Source organism: Falco peregrinus, chromosome 10 (assembly GCF_023634155.1).
Source record: "Falco peregrinus isolate bFalPer1 chromosome 10, bFalPer1.pri, whole genome shotgun sequence".
In the NCBI taxonomy this organism is placed as follows: domain Eukaryota; kingdom Metazoa; phylum Chordata; class Aves; order Falconiformes; family Falconidae; genus Falco; species Falco peregrinus.
Window position 1 is genome coordinate 24,782,914 of NC_073730.1, and position 19,672 is coordinate 24,802,585.

Sequence of the window (19,672 nt, forward strand, 5' to 3'; positions counted from 1 at the left end):
TTTTAGAAACAACCTTTTAAGGAGTAGGGGTGTGTATAGTAGAAATGACAACTGACTTAATCATGGATTAATATTAGTACGAGCCAACAAGGGAAAGAATAAAACTGGATTTGTTTATTTGTAATGCTCTTGGCATTTTTAGCAGCTGTGATTGTTTCCTTGTGGTCGTTGCATGCCCAGTCTTGAAGGAATTTTTGGTGCAAGTCAAGACAGAGTAATTTTAAGAGCAGTTCCTAACAATAGCATTACAGCTGCAGTCCTGTATGTCTCTGAGATGCCATTCTTTTCTGCATTTTCCAAAATTTTGTGGAACGTGACCTTTTGACTTAAATTTCTGAAACTGGTGCAGTCTGGCAAAATTAAAGAGAATTTGGAACAGTTGCTTCCATTATTTTGGATGAATGTTCAATGCTGGGCAGGCTCCTTCACATATAGGGTGGATCAGTAATCTGCTTCATGGCCTTGTAAAACTAGAATTAAGTAATGAGAAAGATTAATGAGCTAAGCTGTGCGCTTTACTCCTCTCAATATTCCTTCCCCCTTAGGCTAATCTGTGCAAAAATATAATACATATAAGGAAGATTTAGAGCATTTATTAAGGGTGTTATTTCTCAGATTTTAAAATATAACCTGCCTTTTATTTACGGAGGACTACCATGCGTCTTGCTTTTTATGTTGTTGATTCACATGCACATTTTGGGTAGCTGTTAGTGTTTATTTCAGGGAATAAGTTATCATAATGGTCTTTTGAAGCTACTGCTGTTGCAATTTATGGATTGTCTGTTATGAGAGCAATTTCACCTTTTTTTCTTCTGCTCTGCTGTTTTTTCTGTTCTTCTGTGCCAAATATAGGAGTCTGGGTTGCAAAATTCAAGCTGTAATCTTTAAATTTACTTTTTCCTGCAAATGAAATTACATCCTCCAAATGTAATCTTTTATGTGCTACATATAAATTAAAAATAAGTTTGGCAAGTGTATTTGAAGAGGCCTGCTGCCACAGTTGTTTTTAGCCTTGATGAAAACAATAAATTAGTTTGCTGATGTCTTAAGGATTGAACAGCTGAGTTACTGTACCTGCTATTCTTGATGTGACCGGGGTTCTCAGAGGTTGTCTTTAATATTCAGAAACCTTTCGCTATTTAACCCCAGCTGAAAAGCTTAGGATCAAATATGAAACTAGCTATTTTCTTTACTGTGAAAAGAAAGAGACTGCTGCTTGACTGATAGCATGAAATTAGAGTGACCCCGTGCTCTTGGTTCCAAATAACAGAGATAGGAATGAATCCTGTGGAGGAAATGAATCTTGGAGAACTGCAAGTCATTCATTGTTCTGGCTAGCGAGGGATGTGCTGGTACCACCCTGCCCTTGCCTGCAGATGCCTACTCCTTGCATCATCTGTAGCTCAGCTGTGGCAGCTGGTTTATTCCTGGGGTTGGGCAACTCTCCATTTACCCACTTGGGAATGTGGTTTGCATGCATCGTTTTTATTGTCATCTGCCGATCCAAGCCATGATGTGTGGCTTTAGTCGTGTTTGTTACCATGAGTAGATTCAGTCTGGCTCGTGGTGTACTGTGTAATGTTGTATTTTGGGCTTGAAAACATGATGCAATGTACAAAATATGAAGCAGACATTTCAGCTTACATATACATACATACATATGAAAAAATATATATATATGGGAGTGGGCACTGAAAATATTCTGAGGAAAGTGGGAATTCTTGTCTGTTTTGAGATGTATTCTGAAATTATTTTAGGTCAAGTAACCAATACACTTAATCTTATGGAAAACCCTGAGGTTAAGTGATATGAAAGGTTAGAGGGCAACTTTTGGTGGCATATATTCTCGACAGATTAATGCACAGATATGACCTGGATCCTTAGCTTTGCTTACAAAAGAAGAACTTTGTGTTACCCAGGCAGGAGAGCTGGTGGGGGAGGGAAAATAATTTGTTGCATTTGAGAATTTTGCTTAACGTTTAAAGGGCTTTTAGCTTTATTTTCTTCTGCAGTAACTATAATTTGAAATAAATCCAAAGGCTTTTTTTTTTTTTTTTTGCTGACTAGTAAGGGATTTCTAAGCTGAAGAGAAGAGAAAGGCTGGAAGACGATAAAAACTTTAAATGCATCATTGGCTGATTCATGACCTGTGAGTTTGAAGCTTGATATAAACTGATTATTTAGAGAAATAGGGTTGCCTGTTAGTTCAACAGCTGAGGTTTTTGTCACTGTTTGGTTTTTTATGTTAATGTGCTTTGCAAATGGCATTTTTTACAGACAGGTAGAGAACTAACCCAAATAATTTGCTTTGAACTTGTAGTACATTTAGGTTAACAGCTAATCAGTTAACTATTCTAGCGCCATGCCCGTTGACCCAGAGGCTCTGGCACCCTGTCACTATGAAGGGAAGGGCAGTTCCAGACAGTTTGGCTGGTACTGGGAATACAGGAAGATGCGCTGGGACTAAGCTATCCATGACAATTCAGGATTTGTGTGATTGCACGCATAAGTTCTGTACAGTGTGGGGAAAGGTCTGGGAATTAAACTCTGTGTCCTCTCAATATCTTGAATGATTTGGCAAGAGCTTGGGTATTCATTTGCAGTATTTTAAGTATCTCTGTAGCTATGCAGATGATCTAACAGTAGGATCCTGAATTTAGTTTCTAAAAAGTCAGTAAATTATAGAAAATACGCAGCATGTTCCATAGGTTAAGCCGACATTCAATACAGATACAGCTTTAGTGTTGCTGTTTAAAATTCTTTGCTGATAAATTTGGGAAACAAGTTCAGATGTAATCATTTCTAGAGACAGAAATTGAGAAGTAGTGTTTCTAATAACCATTTACAATGATAAGGTGAAAAGAAGGAAATTATTTTTCTTGACAGATTCTGATAGGAGAAGCTTAGTGCAGGGTGGTTTTTTTTTTAATCACCATGCAAAATTTCTTTCTGTTAATCTGATGGATGGATTACGGTTTGTCCTTGCATGGCCAGGTTGTATTTTCCATCAGAACTGGAGATTTCAACCCTCATTATATCATTTCTGTAATGCAAATGGTTATGTATAGAAAGAGATTTAATTAATCCCCTGCTGGTTGGTAGTATACCCTAAAGCAAACATAGTCAGCAAAGGAAAAATATTAAAACATGAGTGCACGGTACCAGGTCAATGACTGTCAGTGGAATTTCATCATCTGTGAAATATTAACTTATTAACTGAAAGGTATTTACTGTTACAGCTGTAAAAATATTTGTCTGTTGTCCCAACTGGTATGATAGTGAGCTACCTTGCAAGAAGGCCAAGGTCAAAGGCAATCTGAGGACTCATGCTGTCCACTCTTGGCAAAAATATGGAATATCCTGAGTGTTGCGATGCTTCTCACTTTGATTTGAAAGGACTACATTTAAGCTGCCATCAGTGCAGACTAGCATCCAACTTTGCCTGTGGGTCTGTGCCATATGCGCAGCAACATATTCAAGGACAAATTACAAGACTGAGAGAAAGTGACAATTTTGAGTGATAGGCTCCTGTTTTCTTCACACTTTTATAACGTAACGTATCTGTTTAAAGGATATGGGTTGTATTGTAGGTCAGTGAACAAATAGATTTCCAGATTTTATTTCCATTTCCTATTGTGTGCATATACGTATGCAAAAAGCCAGCACCCTCTGCTGCCTGAAACATTCCTGTTTTCAGATGCAGTTTCTGTATACAAAAGATCACAATAGAATAAATTTTCAGTATCTATGCACTAAACAATATATTATTTAAACAGAAAAGTGATGCTTAAAATGGCCAGTATATTTTCTGTTCTAGCTTCCGAGCTGCCTCAAAAATGATGGGTCCAGTGAGGATTGAGTCCTGAACTGTAGCATGTTACTGTGTCCAACTAATTTTATATCTGCATGATCTGAGATGATGAACTTAGGATAAAAGGAAACAAATATAGGGAACTCTTTTGAAGGAGGGTATTTGAACCAGCTTTTTAGAAATTCCACGATGCTGAATTTCTTTCACAAGGTTCATTTTTAACTGGTTGTCTGAAAATCTGCTGCTGCTTTTGTTACACGTTTAAAAATTATGCCTTGAAATATGGAACTGATACAAAAAATTAACTTTCAGAACAGTCTGTTCCTGTCATTTGGGTACTGCAAGATTTAATACACTTCTTATTTTTTTAACATCTGTGAAAGCAGTTATTTGTTTCCACTTCTGAAAGTTCTGTGTGAATAATGTGCAACAATCTTTTAAAATATTCTTATGCTACTTATCACTTTGTATAAATCAAGTATAAATATAAGCCTCTATTTTAAGGGTTATATTGTTGACCTAGAGAGCAGGTGATGTGGAGGCTGGCTGAAGTAATAATGGTAAAATATATAGGTACTAGCAGCACAAGAGCTCAGGGAGGCAGATGTGCTGTCAGAAGAGGCAGTTTGAAATCGTGCATGTCCATGTGTCATTTTCATCAGAAGGGTGATCTTAAATGAAAAATGTCCTTTAGGACATACTAGTGTATTTACTGAAAGGATTACAGCTACACCCTATAAATAGCGTTTCAGACCAAGTAGTCACAGCTCAGCACTCTTTTATTAGTTATCTTCTTAAAATGTGATTTTATTTTTTCAGGATACATGGACATGTAATGCCAAACTCCTTTGTGGGGTGGATGGCAACCAGTCAAATCACACCACCTCCCTCATTGTTTACTATCTAAAACGTTTAGTCTGTACTATAAAACTGATTCTGAGTAGAGTTTCACCTTTATAGGGTACCGTTGGGCTTTTATGCTTTGCATAATTATTTAATCAGTGGTTTTGTCATGCTACTTCATATGTTTGAAACAACTCTATCTTTTTTAGAAGTAAACTCTCAGTTGGGTCCCATTGCACACATTAAAGTGTTTTAAGCCATCCCAAGACCCAGCTGAGTCTCCACCCTGCGAGCACATGCCTATCTCTGGTAGGCATTTCATTGTCTGTTCCATCCCCTGGAGATCCTCGATGTTCCTCCTGACAGTGGACATCCTCAGATAGGTGACCTGAAATGTGCTCTCTCCTTGCTTCCATGTCCAGGCATCTTCTTCCTTTTTCTTCCCTGGGATGTAACTTTTTTAGACACTGACGCAGTGGTGATTCAGGAGAAGCAAAGCCCATAATTACGCTGCTCACAGTTGTGTAACTTCCAGCTGTGATGCTTTTGCATTGGCCCCACCATTCATGGTCTGGTTTGGAGAGCTGTAAGAAGTGTTCTTACCAGCCCTGCTTTGGAGAAGCAGAAAGGAACGAAAAGGCTTCTCTTTTCTCCAGAGGACAGGAAAAGTGCTGTGGGAGTTGGGGCATGGCTTGATGTGCAGCTGGTAGAGTTTTTGAAGGGGATTTTAAGACTAACACGCAATGAGGTGTAGTGGAACAACAGGTATAAAAATTGATTGCTTTGATTGTGCTCTTTGTTGTCAAGACCACAGAGGTATTAGATTTGAACTACTGCCTATTGATTCCACAGCTGCACTGTGTTTGTCAAGGTGGAGGTGCAGAATGAAAGCAATTGCTACATGGATTGAATAATATTTCAATTGCATTGAGATGTCATCTGCCAGTACTTTTTTCCAAAGTCAGTTGATCACAGATTTCAAGGGATGGTTTCAGGAGCAAAGCCCAAGTCAGTCCTTCCTTTAATCTTGCATGTATTTAATCCTGAATTAGCTACATTATAGGAAGTATTAAAGGCGATTTTGTGTGAGTAAACCAAGTGCACAGTAAAGGAAAAGAAGAGGTTTGTCCATTTGTTAATGGACCATGATTCCCATGGTGTACGCCTGTAAGTCACCATTACCAGAGCTGTGCTGCTGCAAGGATGTGTTCTCCCTTTAAGTGACTTTTCAGCTCTAACGACTAGAGCAAAGCTTGTAAAAATGAACCCTAAAAGCTCAAAAATTAGAAGGTAGATGAAGAGATTTAAAGGTCAGTGTTTTCCTTTTTCAGCCAGTACCATGAAATTCCGGGGCTTTATACATTCATTCTGAAAATTTCTGGGTCTGCATGTGTTGGAATAAATGGAAATGTGTCGTTTGAGTAGAAAAAGTGCTCTCTGCTAAGCACTTTTGTTACACCTGGTATTCTTTAAAGAGGATAAATTAAATACATCTGTTCATATGATGTAAGAGAGAGATATATGCATACATATGTAATACGCTATATACACCAACAGTATAATACATAATATCTAATAACAATATCTTACCTATTTATCCATTTGCAGTGGCAAAAAGCAGTTGTTACTACATAGACTTCAAGGTTGGGAACCAATTCTTTCTAACAAACGTGACTGGAAGAAGTACCTTTTTAGAATATAAACCACACAACCTGTTATAGATGCTAATGATTTATTATCTTACATACTTGAAATGTTTTGATTAGATCTTGACAAGTTTGTCTGATGACAGGAATTTATTTCTTGATGCTGTAAGCTGTCAGCCTTGTGATAATTCACACATGAAATTTGCTCAGCACTGTTAAAAGCTGTAATGAAATTTGCAATTGTAGAGTACTCGTACTTGAAAATAATAACAGCATGTTTAAGAGTTAATGATTTTTTTATTTTTTTTTTTAGTTCTAGTAGCTGTAACTTTTTGTTATTTTTAAAAAACTTTGCCAAGTTGTGTCTATGTGTACCTTAACACAGGAGCCATGTTTGTCAGTAACACTGTTTATCATGAAAGCCACTAGTTACACACATGTGGAAAGGAGGTTACCCCTTTTGACGGATTTGGGTTGTTTTCCTATTGACTTTTTTCAGCATTCAGTGAAAAGGCTGATTTTTTTTTTTTTTTCCGTAGTGGGGAACAGCAGGTAGATCAGCGTTCCGAAAGGTAGGAACCGATGCACTGCTGCTGCCCGGGGCGTTGTGGCGGGCAGAGGGGAAGGCGCCTGGCTTCGGCCCCGCCCCTCCCCGCCCCGCCCCTGGCAGGGCTCCTCCCCCCTCCGCGCCCCGCTCCCGGCGCCGGGAGCCGGCTCCCCCCAGCGGTGGCCTGCGGCAGCGCAGGGCCCGGCCACCGCGGGAGGGGGCAGCGGCGGTGTGCGGGGCCGGGCGCTGATAAGCGAAGCGGCGGCTGGCTGGCTCCCGGGGCTGTGACCGCCGCTGCCCCGGGGATGCTCGCGGCCTGTTTACTTAAATCACCCCCTCAGAATTCCAGGGCTTCCTTTGCTTCTGCTGCTTGGGTGCAAAGTACCGCTCGTAAGTGGGAGCTGCATTTCATTGGCCTTGGATTTTTTGTGATAACATGTAACACAAGTGATGTGTACGTTTTACAAAAAAAACAGCAAAGCAAGATGCGTTCTGTCGCGTGAATTTTTCCTTTTGGTGAGAATGTGGGGACATCCATGCAGCAGGTGCTAGGCATGTTGTGTACCACACTTCTGGAAGTGGTTTGGATGGGCTGCTGGTGGGGTACGTAGGATGGAATTAATAACTGCCTTATCTGTGTTTACGCCTGAACTTCAGTTACATTTGCTCTGTTGAGCGCTTGTATTTTAGTGCCTGCTAAGGCAATGTCATGCAGGCAAGGTGAGTAACTTTGGTACCCCACGCTGCTGCTCCATGCATCCCTGCAGACTCACCTCTTCCGTGCACTGCAGCAGTTACACACTGAGCGTCTGAAATGGCCAGATTCTTACTAATTTTGCCTCAGTCATTTATTAATAAATAAATAATAACAAGTAAAATTCACTCAAGCTTTTCATTTTTTTTTTTTTTCCAGAAGGAGCTCAGCCTCCCCAGAAGAGGAAGCTTGTAAGTATAATTATTCTTTGTTCGTCACTTGGTTTGTTTTGAGCTTGTATAGCTCTTCAGTTGTGGAAATAATTTAAAAGGGCATATACTCTGTTTGCTGTTAGCAGTTTCAAGAAACTGTCGTGCACTTGGAAACGGCTAGCTTGTATTTCTCTGAGACTGAAGCCTCTATTCATTTTCTTAAGTGTAGTAGGAAAAGTAGTGGTAGTGTAAGCTTACTTCTAATTATCAGCTTGAGCTGATCCTGGTATGGAAGTAGCTGTGGTATTGAGTGTTACTTGCACTGACATCACTGAAGTGACTCCATAGAAGTCACTGATCGTTTGTGTGCTATGGACAACTTTGATCTGCTGCTTTTCAAACAGTCTGTTGACAGAACTCTGAGCACACAGCCCCTGGGCCGCGCAGGTCCAGGTGGTTGTGGAGCAGTCAGTGTAATAGAGATATTTTGACCAAGTAGCAAATGTCAGGAAAAGTAGGCTTTTAAAAATGTGGTTTAAACAAAGAACAACTTTTTAAAAATACATTATAATGTTTAAGGAATTCTATTGAACTAAATTGTGTTTCAGTGATAGGACAGTTTAGCTTCTGCTATGCCTGCAGATTTATGGTGGAGAAATTACATTATTGATTGCATTATATAAAAGAGAAAGCTTTTGTACTGCCTGCTATCGCGTTTTGATTTAAAATTGTTTCCCAAAGCTTGTAGACTGCAGACATGAGGCTCACAAAAGCATATAACCTTTCTTCCTCAGGTTTCTGGCTCTAATGAGAAATGATTTTCAGTCTTTCAATGTAAGCTATCCCCTTTGTATAAGAAACAGTGTTTGGAAAATGCTGTGTAGCGCCAGTGATTCAGGGTTGAACAATGCAACAGATCAAAAGGCCTTTTTTTAAAAATGGGGCATGACCAGACCTTTTTGTTTAGTTCATATGACAATGGTAAACCAGTCAGGGAGTTATTTAAAGAACATGAAACACTGGCTGATTTTATTTTTTTTTTTAAAACCAGTATGCCTTAGAGGTTAGCTTAACTATATTTGATACATTTTTAAGAAAGGTGGTGCTCATGATTTGAAGATTGTGATGGTTCTTTGAGCAAATGGTGGGGTAGTGAGTTACCAGTAAGTTTTTTGTTTAATGTAACTTAAGATACTTTTGTACAAAACTTTTGGAATTGGAATTGAGGATGCCAGAGATATTCCCTTCCCTCGTTCAAGCATGGAGGTGGGTATGACATAAAACTACTCACACATTTACTTTTGAGATGTCTGAGATACAAATGAAGTGCTTCAATTGTGTAGTGTTTTATTTAGTAGTAACTAAAGCAAATTGTTTTATTTCTATATTGACTTAACACCTTCAGTTTTCATTACTTCGCTTAAGTTTTCCACAACTGAGTGCCTTTTAAGCCATCATGATGTGAAGAGCTTTAGCAAGCTGTGTCAAGAAGATCCAGGCCATAAATTTTAAGCACAAGGTTGTAGCTATTAGTGACACTGAAAATCTATCAAGAATTGAAGTGTCTTCAGTTAGTTGCCTGTGTTATCATGTTGATTATTCGATTGCAGTTTCTGGAATTACAGATTCTGTAGTCAATTCTGCCAAATAATTTCTTTCTGTTTGAAAGGTGTAACTGTTTAAGAAGTCAGGAGTGCATTGTGGCTCATGTATATTTGTGTTGATGCCGTACTGTTAAGTGTATAGGCTCACTGAGAAGGGTCTTGTGGAGCTGATGTATGATTTGCATATCCCAGTATCAGAGTGCTTACTTAATTTTAGCAAAATCCACTCTTAGTCTTTGAAGCAGGAATTACAGAAATTTATATCAAGAAAGGGAACAATTATGTGTGTGTGCATATATATGTATGTTAAAAATATACATGTAATATGGATAAATCTGTTCATTCTGTCAAAAAGGGTAGCCTAACCACATGCACTTAAATATACACTGTAGATAGTTCTCAGTTCTTGAGGCTTTTCCTCTGCTTGAATCGACTTAACAGTGAACGCCATAAGCAAAAATAAATTCTGGAAATAAAATTTATTCTGAAAAGCCGTTGTTGTGCTGTAGCTAATGAGTAAGGATAGTTATGGATGTACCTAGGTCCTGATTCATTGACTGTCATTCATTGACTTTTGTTCACCGACAGGAGCAGAAGCAGGAATTGACAGAAGGATGAAATATCTGGCTTGGAGCCAGAAACCCTCAAGAGGTGCATCCATTTTCTGCACAAACTCCAGCCTTTGTAGCAGTTCAGTAGCAATTGTATTACACAGTATACAGTACAGAGCCACCCAGCATTTTTCTGTGTGCTGGTCTGGAGGCTGGGGTGCATTTACTACTGTAAAAAGATTGTATTTGGGGAGGAAGTAATTATTTGCCAGCCAGCCAGAAGTGGAACGGAAGACTTGATTGTTGCTGCTTGCTAGGTGATTGCTGTGTGGTTGATCGGGTTAAGAGAGTTTTAGTCTGTGGATTAGCTAGGATATTTGTCATTGCTGAACGGAGAAGGGAGAGCTCTTCTTGATAATGCTTCTAACTTTTTCTTTTATCTGACTCTCATTGCTTTGTATTTGCCTGGGTCAGCATTAGTAGTCTCTATTTTTCCGCAGGAACTGATTGTAGGCATGGACAGCAGCAGTTGCTATGCTTGTTTGTATTAATGAAAAGGAGTGGAGCTGGATGTCTCAGTATTATTTCTGGCAGGAGAGCATGAGGGATTTTATCACCTAAAGAAGGTCTTGGGTAGAAGCTGAGGAGAATGAGTGGTAGGATGGAGCCTGTGAAGTCTGTTGATTAGTGACTCTGCTTCCATATTAGCAGAAGGAAGCACAAGCACACTGTAAACGATGGCTTTGCCCTCGGAGATCTTGCAGTCTGATCTTGAAATAATCAGTACAGAGTGAGCAGGCATGTAAAACAGATGGGGGAATTGTGTGCAGGGTGACATGAAGAGGAATGCCTGATTATTTAGATACCATTTTGTTGTTAATGTGCTTAAAGTGTGCGTGTTTCTGTAGAGGGGTTATGTTTAATACACTAAAGGAAATTACACTCAGTTGTAGGCTGCTAAGAGATGAATAATACAAGTATGAGTACAGAAACAAGTAGTTATGTTCTGTCTCTGGTGTGGTTCAATAATCAGGGTTCAAAGTTTTCCTTTAATAAATTATGCATATAAATGTATGGGTTATGTTTTTCCATGCTTTCTTCACAAAAAATAATTACTATTCATTAATATTTTCTTTAATTTCAAGTAGCGAATGTGAAGTGAGAGACCCAAACTTTGATCTCCATGCTATTAGTGGAAGTGGTTTAATTATTTTCAGCCACTACCCTCTTCTGTTCTTTTGGTGCTACAGCATGTACAGAGATTGTTTTTTGTATTGTTGGCTTCAGCTTTCAAATGGTTTTTGATGTGCACCTGTGTGTGAAGTGCACTAGAGATGTTCCAGACTTGACAAAGGTGCGGACTGCATGGCAAGACCAGGCTTGTGATGAAGCACTTGTGTGTGTTCATGTGTGTAACAGAAACTTGGCATCCAAAAGACCAGGCTGTGAACTGCAGATTTGCGTTGTGGCTGCAGGATGCGCAACATTCATCGTGGAGCTCGCTATTTCTTCTGATTGCCTCCTTGGCAAATCAGCAGTCACTAAATCAAGTTGGGGCTGTATTTGAGCTATTTTTTTTTTTTGTTGTTCAGTACCCCATTTGTTTATAACATGAACTTCATTGACCCGTTCAGATTTTTTATAAAAATGTGGGTTTATATTGGAAATCCTTGTGGTTTTTTAGGCAGGGTTACTAACTTGGGTTGCTGTAATTTTTGTACTATCTAAAAAATGTAAAATTTTCTAAAAAGAGAATACTGATTTCCTGCATTATATCTGAAGTTGAAGAGTATTTGTTTTCAGCAAACTAAATTTGAAAAACCAGTTTTTAATTTCACATGCAAGTTACTTTTGTTAATTCTTTCCTGCTATCAATCATCTCTATCAAATACAGTTTTAAAGTCTGTGTATGAACAGAAAAAGAACACGGAGGCATAAGAAACATGAAAAATAATGGTAATTCAGAGTATCCAGTAAAAATACACATTTAAATAAATCAAATATTGTAGTCTGCTGTTTTGATGGTGATAGGTACTGATAAGAAATAGTATTTATGTCAAGTTTTTATGTCTATCTTTATGAAATGTGGTAAGCAACATAATAGTGTTTGCTAAAGATATGTGCAAGGCTTTTATGGTGGTCTATTCCTTCTGATCTCTTTTTAAAGCAATTTATGTCCACTGTGGAGATTGGTTTCTCTTTTTCTCTCCCTCCTTCTCCGCCTGCCCGTTCTACTTCTACATCTCCAAAGCTTCTTAGTTTCTACAGCCCTAGACATTTGATAGGGTGTTTCATTAAACAAGTCTTCATGATAATTTGTTAAATTTACCCTCCGCTTCCTGACGGTAAAATAACATACAAACACCCCAAGGAATTTCTTTGGGAAGAATATGCTGTATACCAGTTTATATCGGTTTCTACTTGTATTCTTTTCAATGCTTCGACCTTGGAAACAACAAGTTTGATGGCAGGGAAAAAAACGCCTCGCCTTTAGTGCTGGTTTATGTCTTTACCTTGCCATGCTCGGGTGCTGTGGGAATTTCCTCTGTATCTGCAGAGAAATGGAGTATATCATTCTGTTTCTCTTCATCTTGGCGGGTAAGCGTTTCTGCTGGGGATCGATCGATGCCGTTTCCCTGCCAGGAATAAGTGTGGTGCCTCAAGCGTGGAGAAGCCAAAGTGCTGGAAATAGAGTAAAAAAAACCCATGGTTCTGAAAAGGAGTAGGGAGTTTTGCTACTTTTGAACTCTTATTCTGTCTTGGATCGGGAAATACAGTAAGAAATAATGCCTCCATTCAATGCTTTCTGCGTGTGATACTTTTTATAGAGAAAGAGGTGGTATTTTCTAACCACTCCATCCTTCTTTGAGCTGCGTAGAAGCAGCTCACAAGCAGTAGATCAAAAATAACCCAGTGCTCTTAAGCTGATATGTGGGGCTGGCTCTGGAGGTGGAACGTGCTGAATTATTCCTGCAGGGCTCTGTAGGAGTGTTGCTATTCATGTATTTGGCTTTAAAAATAATTTGAAAGCATTGTTTCTATAAAAGTAGTATTATAGTGAATAAGGGGAATTTTAGTGTTATACATATATTGTAATCTCAGAGACAAAGAATTTATGGAGGTTTTCATCAAGGATTTAAAAGTGAGAAAAGTCTTTCCTGCGTTTTTTATTATCAAGTTTCCACTACTTAATCCAGGTTCTCATTTAATAGGTATAATAAAATTATACATAAATACTGATTTTGTACCTTTTGTTGCGTGCTGTGCTTTCTCACCCTGAAAGCACGACGTGGGGGGGCAGGGGCTCTGGTCGTTTAAGGAACAGCCACCCTTAGCACCCTGGCCCTTACTTCTGAGGCTGGCAGTTTGTTCTCCTGATGGGACATGGTAGAGAGATGGTGATCTTGTAGTGTGGGGCACTTCTGCTGTGATTTGAGTCACGGGAGCCTCTGAAGGTAGGAGTTGTAATCTGAAATTTGACTTGGTTGCTGAGTACTTGGGAAGATCAGTCTTTACCTGCCTAAATACAGTCTTTAACACTTTTAAAGTCTATCAGAGATATGTATTTGGATTTTTTTTTGGGAAAACTACTTTCTTACAAATACACACTTAAAAAGTATTGGCCCTCATTTTGGGGCAGTTTTGTTAATAGCATGAAATTAATTTTGAGCTGGTTGAAATTGCCATTTGCATACAGAAATGCAGCCATTTGCTAATGAAGATGTTCAGACTGTGCCCCGCACTACATACACTCCCCCTGCTCGATACCTGCTCCCCCCCCCCCCCCGCCCAGCATTTGGCTCCCCAGGCTGCTGAGATTGCTCTTGATCTGTTTTCAGTGCTAGAATCCATCAAGTTTGTAGCTGAAACACAGCTTGGGAGTTGCAGGAAGATGTTTTAAGATTAAAGTTGTGCGTGTTCTTAAGAGGATTGATTTCTGAACAAGGGATGGTTGGCGTGTGCCCCCGCCGGTGGAGAACAGCTGCTCGGCACCGCTGATGACTCTGCAAGGGCTTTGGGTGGGAGCGGTGACTCTATTCCTATCGCAGTGTGAGTTTTCAAGCTGCTATGTGAGATTTCTGCCAGAATCCTTTCAAGTGTGCCATTGCTCCCGTTGGCTTGAGGCTTTCCTTTTGATTTGGTGAGAGTGACTGTTCCTGCTCCTTGTAGCCTGGGAGAAGTTTGTGGCCGATTTGCTGCGGGCTCAGCCGGTGTCAGGACTGTACCACTGGCTGTGTGACAGGTCAGATGGCTAGGTTGTGTCTTGGACTTCTCTGCACCTTTGTCTCGTACTGGTGGGCTTCATTTCCTTTTTCTGGATGCTATGAATAGACTCGTGGAAGATTTTTTTTTTTTTTTTAAAATAATTAGGTTTTTGACATGATCCGTGTGATTAATCTGGACCATTACTGAACTCCTGAGGTCTCTCTGACACTGGGGGTATATGAGGAGCTTGGAATTGCGCTGATTGTTCTGTGCTCTGCGTTGGAGTGATAACGGTGGGCTCTCCTTCTCGGCTCTAAGCCTCTTATGCTGGGAAGAATCGTAGTGTATCAGCACAATGATGAAACGGAGGAAACAGAGGCTTGGAGCCCCGTCCCTGCGGATCCAGTAAGGACTGCTGTGAAAAATATAAATTGCTCTTAAACATTTCAAATTGAAATGATGACGAAAACCAAGCCAGAATTTTCTGTGGCCAATAGATATTGCTTTTATTTGTTAGAACTTTATCTGTCATGATTATTTGGCTGTACATGAAATTTCATTTGGAAGCTTTAACATTTTACTTTTGTGGAGCATTTACCATGAAGCATAGCCAAAAAAGAGCAATATTTAAATATTTTTAAATGGAATACATTGTGGTTAAGTTTTGTACCAAGTATTCATTAAGGCTGTAAAACTGAATGTTTGTAACTCTTTCTAGTTTGATCACTCTTCACATTTAAAAAGTACTTTGAATAACCTGCCAGAAAGCTATCACGGGGCTCAAATCAACAGAAACCTTTGCCACCCTTATTATCTTTTTAAATTAAGAATGCTATTGAAAACTTTTAGATTTGAGGCAAAAAAAAAATCTTTATTTACATTGCCACATTTATTTCTACAAATGAAATTCAAACAAGCAATCCCTTTGTAATGTTTGTGTCCTTTATAAATGCTTTGAAATCTATTAATGAAAATGTTATTTATGTCGTTCATAATTATATTTATTACTATTACATAAAATTAAGGAAATTGTATATTTAATACTATGTTTATAAGTAGAGCAGCTTAAACACATCTATTCACATAGTGAATGGAGGAGCATGGTAAGAGGCAGGCTTAGCCTTTTCTGTCTGCAGACTATAAAGCTTATCAGATATTTAAGCAGAGAATGCTAGTAGGGAGGATTTCCAATATGTAAAGGTTACTTACTGGTAAGTGTTTGGATTCATTAGGAAATCTAAAGCAAGGAACGATGCCAAACATGCTTGTCTTCAGGACTTCCGGTGTGAATAGTCTGAATACTAAACAAAACTGAAGCAAGCCCCAGATTTCCCTTTTGGTGACCTTTATGTTTAAATATGGTAAATAGAGACTTTTTTCATCCCTCAATCAAAATGAAAGTTAGTGTTGTAGGAATACGGTGGCGCTAGTTTGTATTCTAATGCATAAGCACACTTTATGATACCAATATTTGTAAGTTAACTTTTACTTTATTTCTAGTGAAGGACGTGTCATCGTGTATAGTTCAATAAAGTAGGTGTTAGAATCTATTTTTTTTTTTTATGTTGATGTAGAAGTCTGCAGCTTTTTGGAAAGCAACTACTTTGAGAAATTTTCTGTGTGTATTCCAATGCGTGTTGGCTGCTAACCCCGCAAAAGCAATATAGTTTACAAAACTGAGCACTGAGCTGGAAATCAGTGTCCTCAGCTGTAATCCTGATGCTACAATGGATGTGCTATGGACGAGTCACTTAACCTCTTTGTGCCTCAGTTTCCCCATTGCTAAAATGAGAATAAAGCTATTTTGCAGTGCTGCTTTCAGGCTTAATTAGTTATCGTTCTAAAATATTGTCAGAGCTAAATGTTGTTTTCTAGTTAATGGTTTATGTAACTCGTGTTTTCACAGTTGGGTGTTTCTGTTGTTGCCACAGCTGTGGCATGGAACCATGGCTCCCAGATTGAGAAGGCTGTGATGTAAATGGTCCATGTCTGTTACTGGTGCCATTATCAATTTGTTATTTTTTTCTCAATTAAAACTTTTACATTAAAGACTGACAGTGGTGCATATTCCAGGAAGTCTGGGAATCATTACAAGAAAGGATTTGGATATTTCCAGATTGGAAGAGATTTTCATGGTGGAAAAATAACATTGAATAGATATTAAATTGACTGGAAAATACATTTTGGTTTGGATGATAATTGAAAGGATGACTTTTGACCACTTAGTTTATTGCATTTATTAAGAAGATATAACTTGTATTTTGGAATTATCTTTTTTTTTTATTCATTGACACAGGAGTTGTGATATTGACCCTGATTTTTTTTTTTTTTCCTACTGTGGTACCTTGTCAGAATCTCCTCTCCTTTGTTCTCCCACTGCCGAGGAAATGATGTTCATCAGCACATGTTCTCTCCTACATCTGCTCCAGGTCTGCAGCATCTTAAATTCCCATTTAGTGCTGACTGTGCACTTGTTACTTCTCCTCTAGTATTTTACCTGAACTCACAAGCCCAGAGCAATCCGTCTAGTCCATGCTACAGCCATCCTTTTCAGTGGAGGTAAGGAGAGGTATCAACTAGGAATTTCTAAGAGTTTGTTGTTGGTATAACCATTTATAAACTTAACAGCTTTGTAGTTGGAGTTAATAACGACTAACAGAAGGGAACAGCCTTGTAGTCATTATTTACTTCTAGCCAGTTAGCATTTGGGTTGATGTTGCTCGTTGGTATAGATTTTGCTAGTTCTTGTGTAGTTTAAGGCCCTGTGTAGGGAAGATGAATGCAAACCTACCTGTGTGTGCATGCAAATTCCTGGTTGTACCTTGTGCTAGCTTCTGAGTACATTTGCAACTTGCACTGTGCAGCAAAGGAACCCTTCACAGGCATGTCTGGTGTCAAGAAAAACAGTTTAAAAGTAGAACAGCCCAGAGCGGGGTACTTAAAAAGCTCTGCCTAGAACAGTGGTCCTGTGCTAATGTACTGTGTACTGTTCTATTCGCTGTAAACCCACATTAGTTTCTCACAGAAGCAAGCTGGCTGAAGTCTGTCTCCAAACACAGGCTCTCCAAAGGATAGTGAGTAAAAGCAAGCCTGTTTTTAGCAGGATTAAATATGGTGTACAAGAGTTTGTAAACCAAAAAAAAAAAAATGTCCAGACAAGCTCAGTTTGTATTAAAGCATTTGAGAGTGTGGCTGATGTATTTTTACTTCAGGATTAGCTCTTCCTCTGCTTTCTGCTCCTATGGAACATGCATGGCCATCAGCAGCCCCAGTGGAAACCTTCAGCTTCTTCACTAAGAGGAAGCTTCACCTAGTGAAGCTCTTGAAGACAAAAGCTAACGGGAGCTAGAGATCTTTGTGTGCGTGCAGTTATGAAATCGGAGCTCAGTGGTACTTACTTAAAACTTGAGCCAGCACAGGCATCAGAGGGTCTGGTTTTGAAGTTCACATGCTGCAGTGTGGATGTAGCTGGTCAAATTTCAGTTACTCATCAGGTGGTAATGCAATAGCCCCTGGATCTAGACTGGTATTTCAGAGGGAGATGGCTCTTGCTGGCCAGCTCTGGTAGGAGTAACCAGAAAATGTGAAGTTGAACTATTTTAGGCATCTGTCCCTCTAATGGAGAGTAACATATATTACATCTGTTGAGTGGAAATCAGGTTGTCAGCAAAGGCGAGGGATGTTGCATGTATCTGTACTCCCTGTGCACTGGAGAGGTGCTTGCCCCGCATGCCTGCTGCTTTCCCTCCATGTTGGGCAGCACTTGGTGAAAATTCTTAATTAGGTGCTCATTTTGGCAGCACTTGCAGTGACTGAAGAGCAGTCTCCTACCATTTGAATGTCACTGTCATCAATATAGTTTTAAATTAATTTCTGTTATTTAAAGGCTGGTAGTGGGTAATGTTCCTTTACAACAAGGGTGATTAAATGCAATTAAATGCTGTTTAGCACTGGGGCTGATTAACAGACTGTTAAGTAACAATTAAGTATCAAAATTAGATTATTTTTGAAGTCAGTTGAGAACTGTTCTTTTTGGAGAGGAGATGTAATGGTTATTGACGATTTTCAAAAGCCTTTTTAGTACTTTTTTTCTCTGAGAATCCTTCAATCTTTGGGCTTTTGGTATGGGTCAGTGAATAATTCTCTGTTTAAGAACAGTTCAAATAAAAATCTTAGTGTCAGGTTATATTCCGCTGTTACTTTGGGCTCTCCTTGATAATAATGCTTTTCACATATGGGGACCTTCCAGCCATCTGTTTTCTAAATACTGAATGGTTGATGATTCACAGATACATGGCTCGGTGTAAGAGCTGAGATCTACTATAATAACTTTTTATTTTTGTCCTTGTTGCTTTCACCTGTGCAGCTCTTGATCCTGTTTTATCCGGTCTTTCTTTGTTGTAGTTCTGTTTACTTGGTTACAGTACCAGTGATAGCCATTCCTGCTTGCTTAGAGCAGAGGTTCATCTTGGCAAGTTACTGCGATCATTGATCTACTCAGCTTAACACCTTCAGGTTAGCCAGGCAGTGGTTCATTTCCATGGCTATTATGCAAGTCATACTAGGAACTGGTGGAAAATGTGACTAGAAAAATCTATGCCTTAATTTTTAAAAGTTTCTTACCTTTCACCTGTGTTATATTGGCATTTGCAAGAATCTACATAGGTTTTCCCTTCTTGCCTGTGCTTCGTGGTGGTGTTGATACTTTTACGTAGGCAGATGAACACTTGTTGGTGCATCTGACACAAAATCAGATAGCATGGAAATTCTGAAAGAATTAATCTGGTTAAGATTGAAAATATTTTATACATAACCTTTGAACAATTGAAAAGAATGTAAACCTTTCAAAAGAGTAAAAGGAAATGTGAAGTGACATGATTACAATAAAAATAAATTGATAGAGGTGAAATAAGACTGCTGTAGTTAATACAACTGTGGGTTGGAATTAAGGTCATGTATCTTTGGGAAGAAAAGAGAGTGATGTCCAAAATTAAACTGAAGTATTGAGTCTCATATTTGGGATCTGGCTTGCACTCTTTTGTGGGTAGCAGGGAAGTCAAATTACTGAAGAAGAAAATGAGGCCATGTTTCACAGCTGGTCCTCTTTATGAGTTGGCAAGGCTCTGTACACCCATATTTGTCCTTTAATTTAATCAAAATATGGATTTACAGCATTTCTTGATATCAAGTTGCTTAAAAGATGTCATGATTTAATTGTTCTAGCTTGGAAGTGATGGACCTTGAGATTAAAGGAAGGTGCATTTCTCCCTATTTCAAAAAACTTTGCACTCTCAGCAAGATTTAAGCTAGTTTCAGTAAGTCTAGAAGTGTATTAATTTGTGGTAACAAGGATGAAAGTGTTCAGGTGCCATATTTCTGGCATCTCTGGGTACTGCAGGTGAGGTGAAATCTCAGTGGAAATTTGCTTTATCCTAACAGATCAAGGGAAGAGTTGGGTTCAGCTGGATTATTCAAGGGCTATTTTCTCGTGCTATTTCGATTTCGTGAATTCATGCCAGTTGTGGAACATGTTCTTATAGGGATAGATGGTAGAGATT

General features: G+C 39.0%; 1 protein-coding gene across 13 annotated transcripts in view; it reads left to right on the forward strand.

Moving 5' to 3' along the window:
• The window catches only part of MAST2 (microtubule associated serine/threonine kinase 2), a 194,335-nt gene that overhangs the window by 75,149 nt on the left and 99,514 nt on the right, over nucleotides 1-19,672 (forward strand). For 8 of the 13 annotated variants that reach the window (XM_055815125.1, XM_055815132.1, XM_055815126.1 and 5 more), the window contains 2 exons: nucleotides 7,761-7,792; nucleotides 16,467-16,673. In XM_055815125.1, coding sequence (XP_055671100.1) covers nucleotides 7,761-7,792; nucleotides 16,467-16,673 — 239 coding nt within the window. Of the gene's footprint in view, nucleotides 1-7,760; nucleotides 7,793-14,337; nucleotides 14,520-16,466; nucleotides 16,674-19,672 lie in introns of those variants that run through there. The other 5 variants (XM_055815128.1, XM_055815133.1, XM_055815137.1 and 2 more) reach the window with 2 other exon arrangements.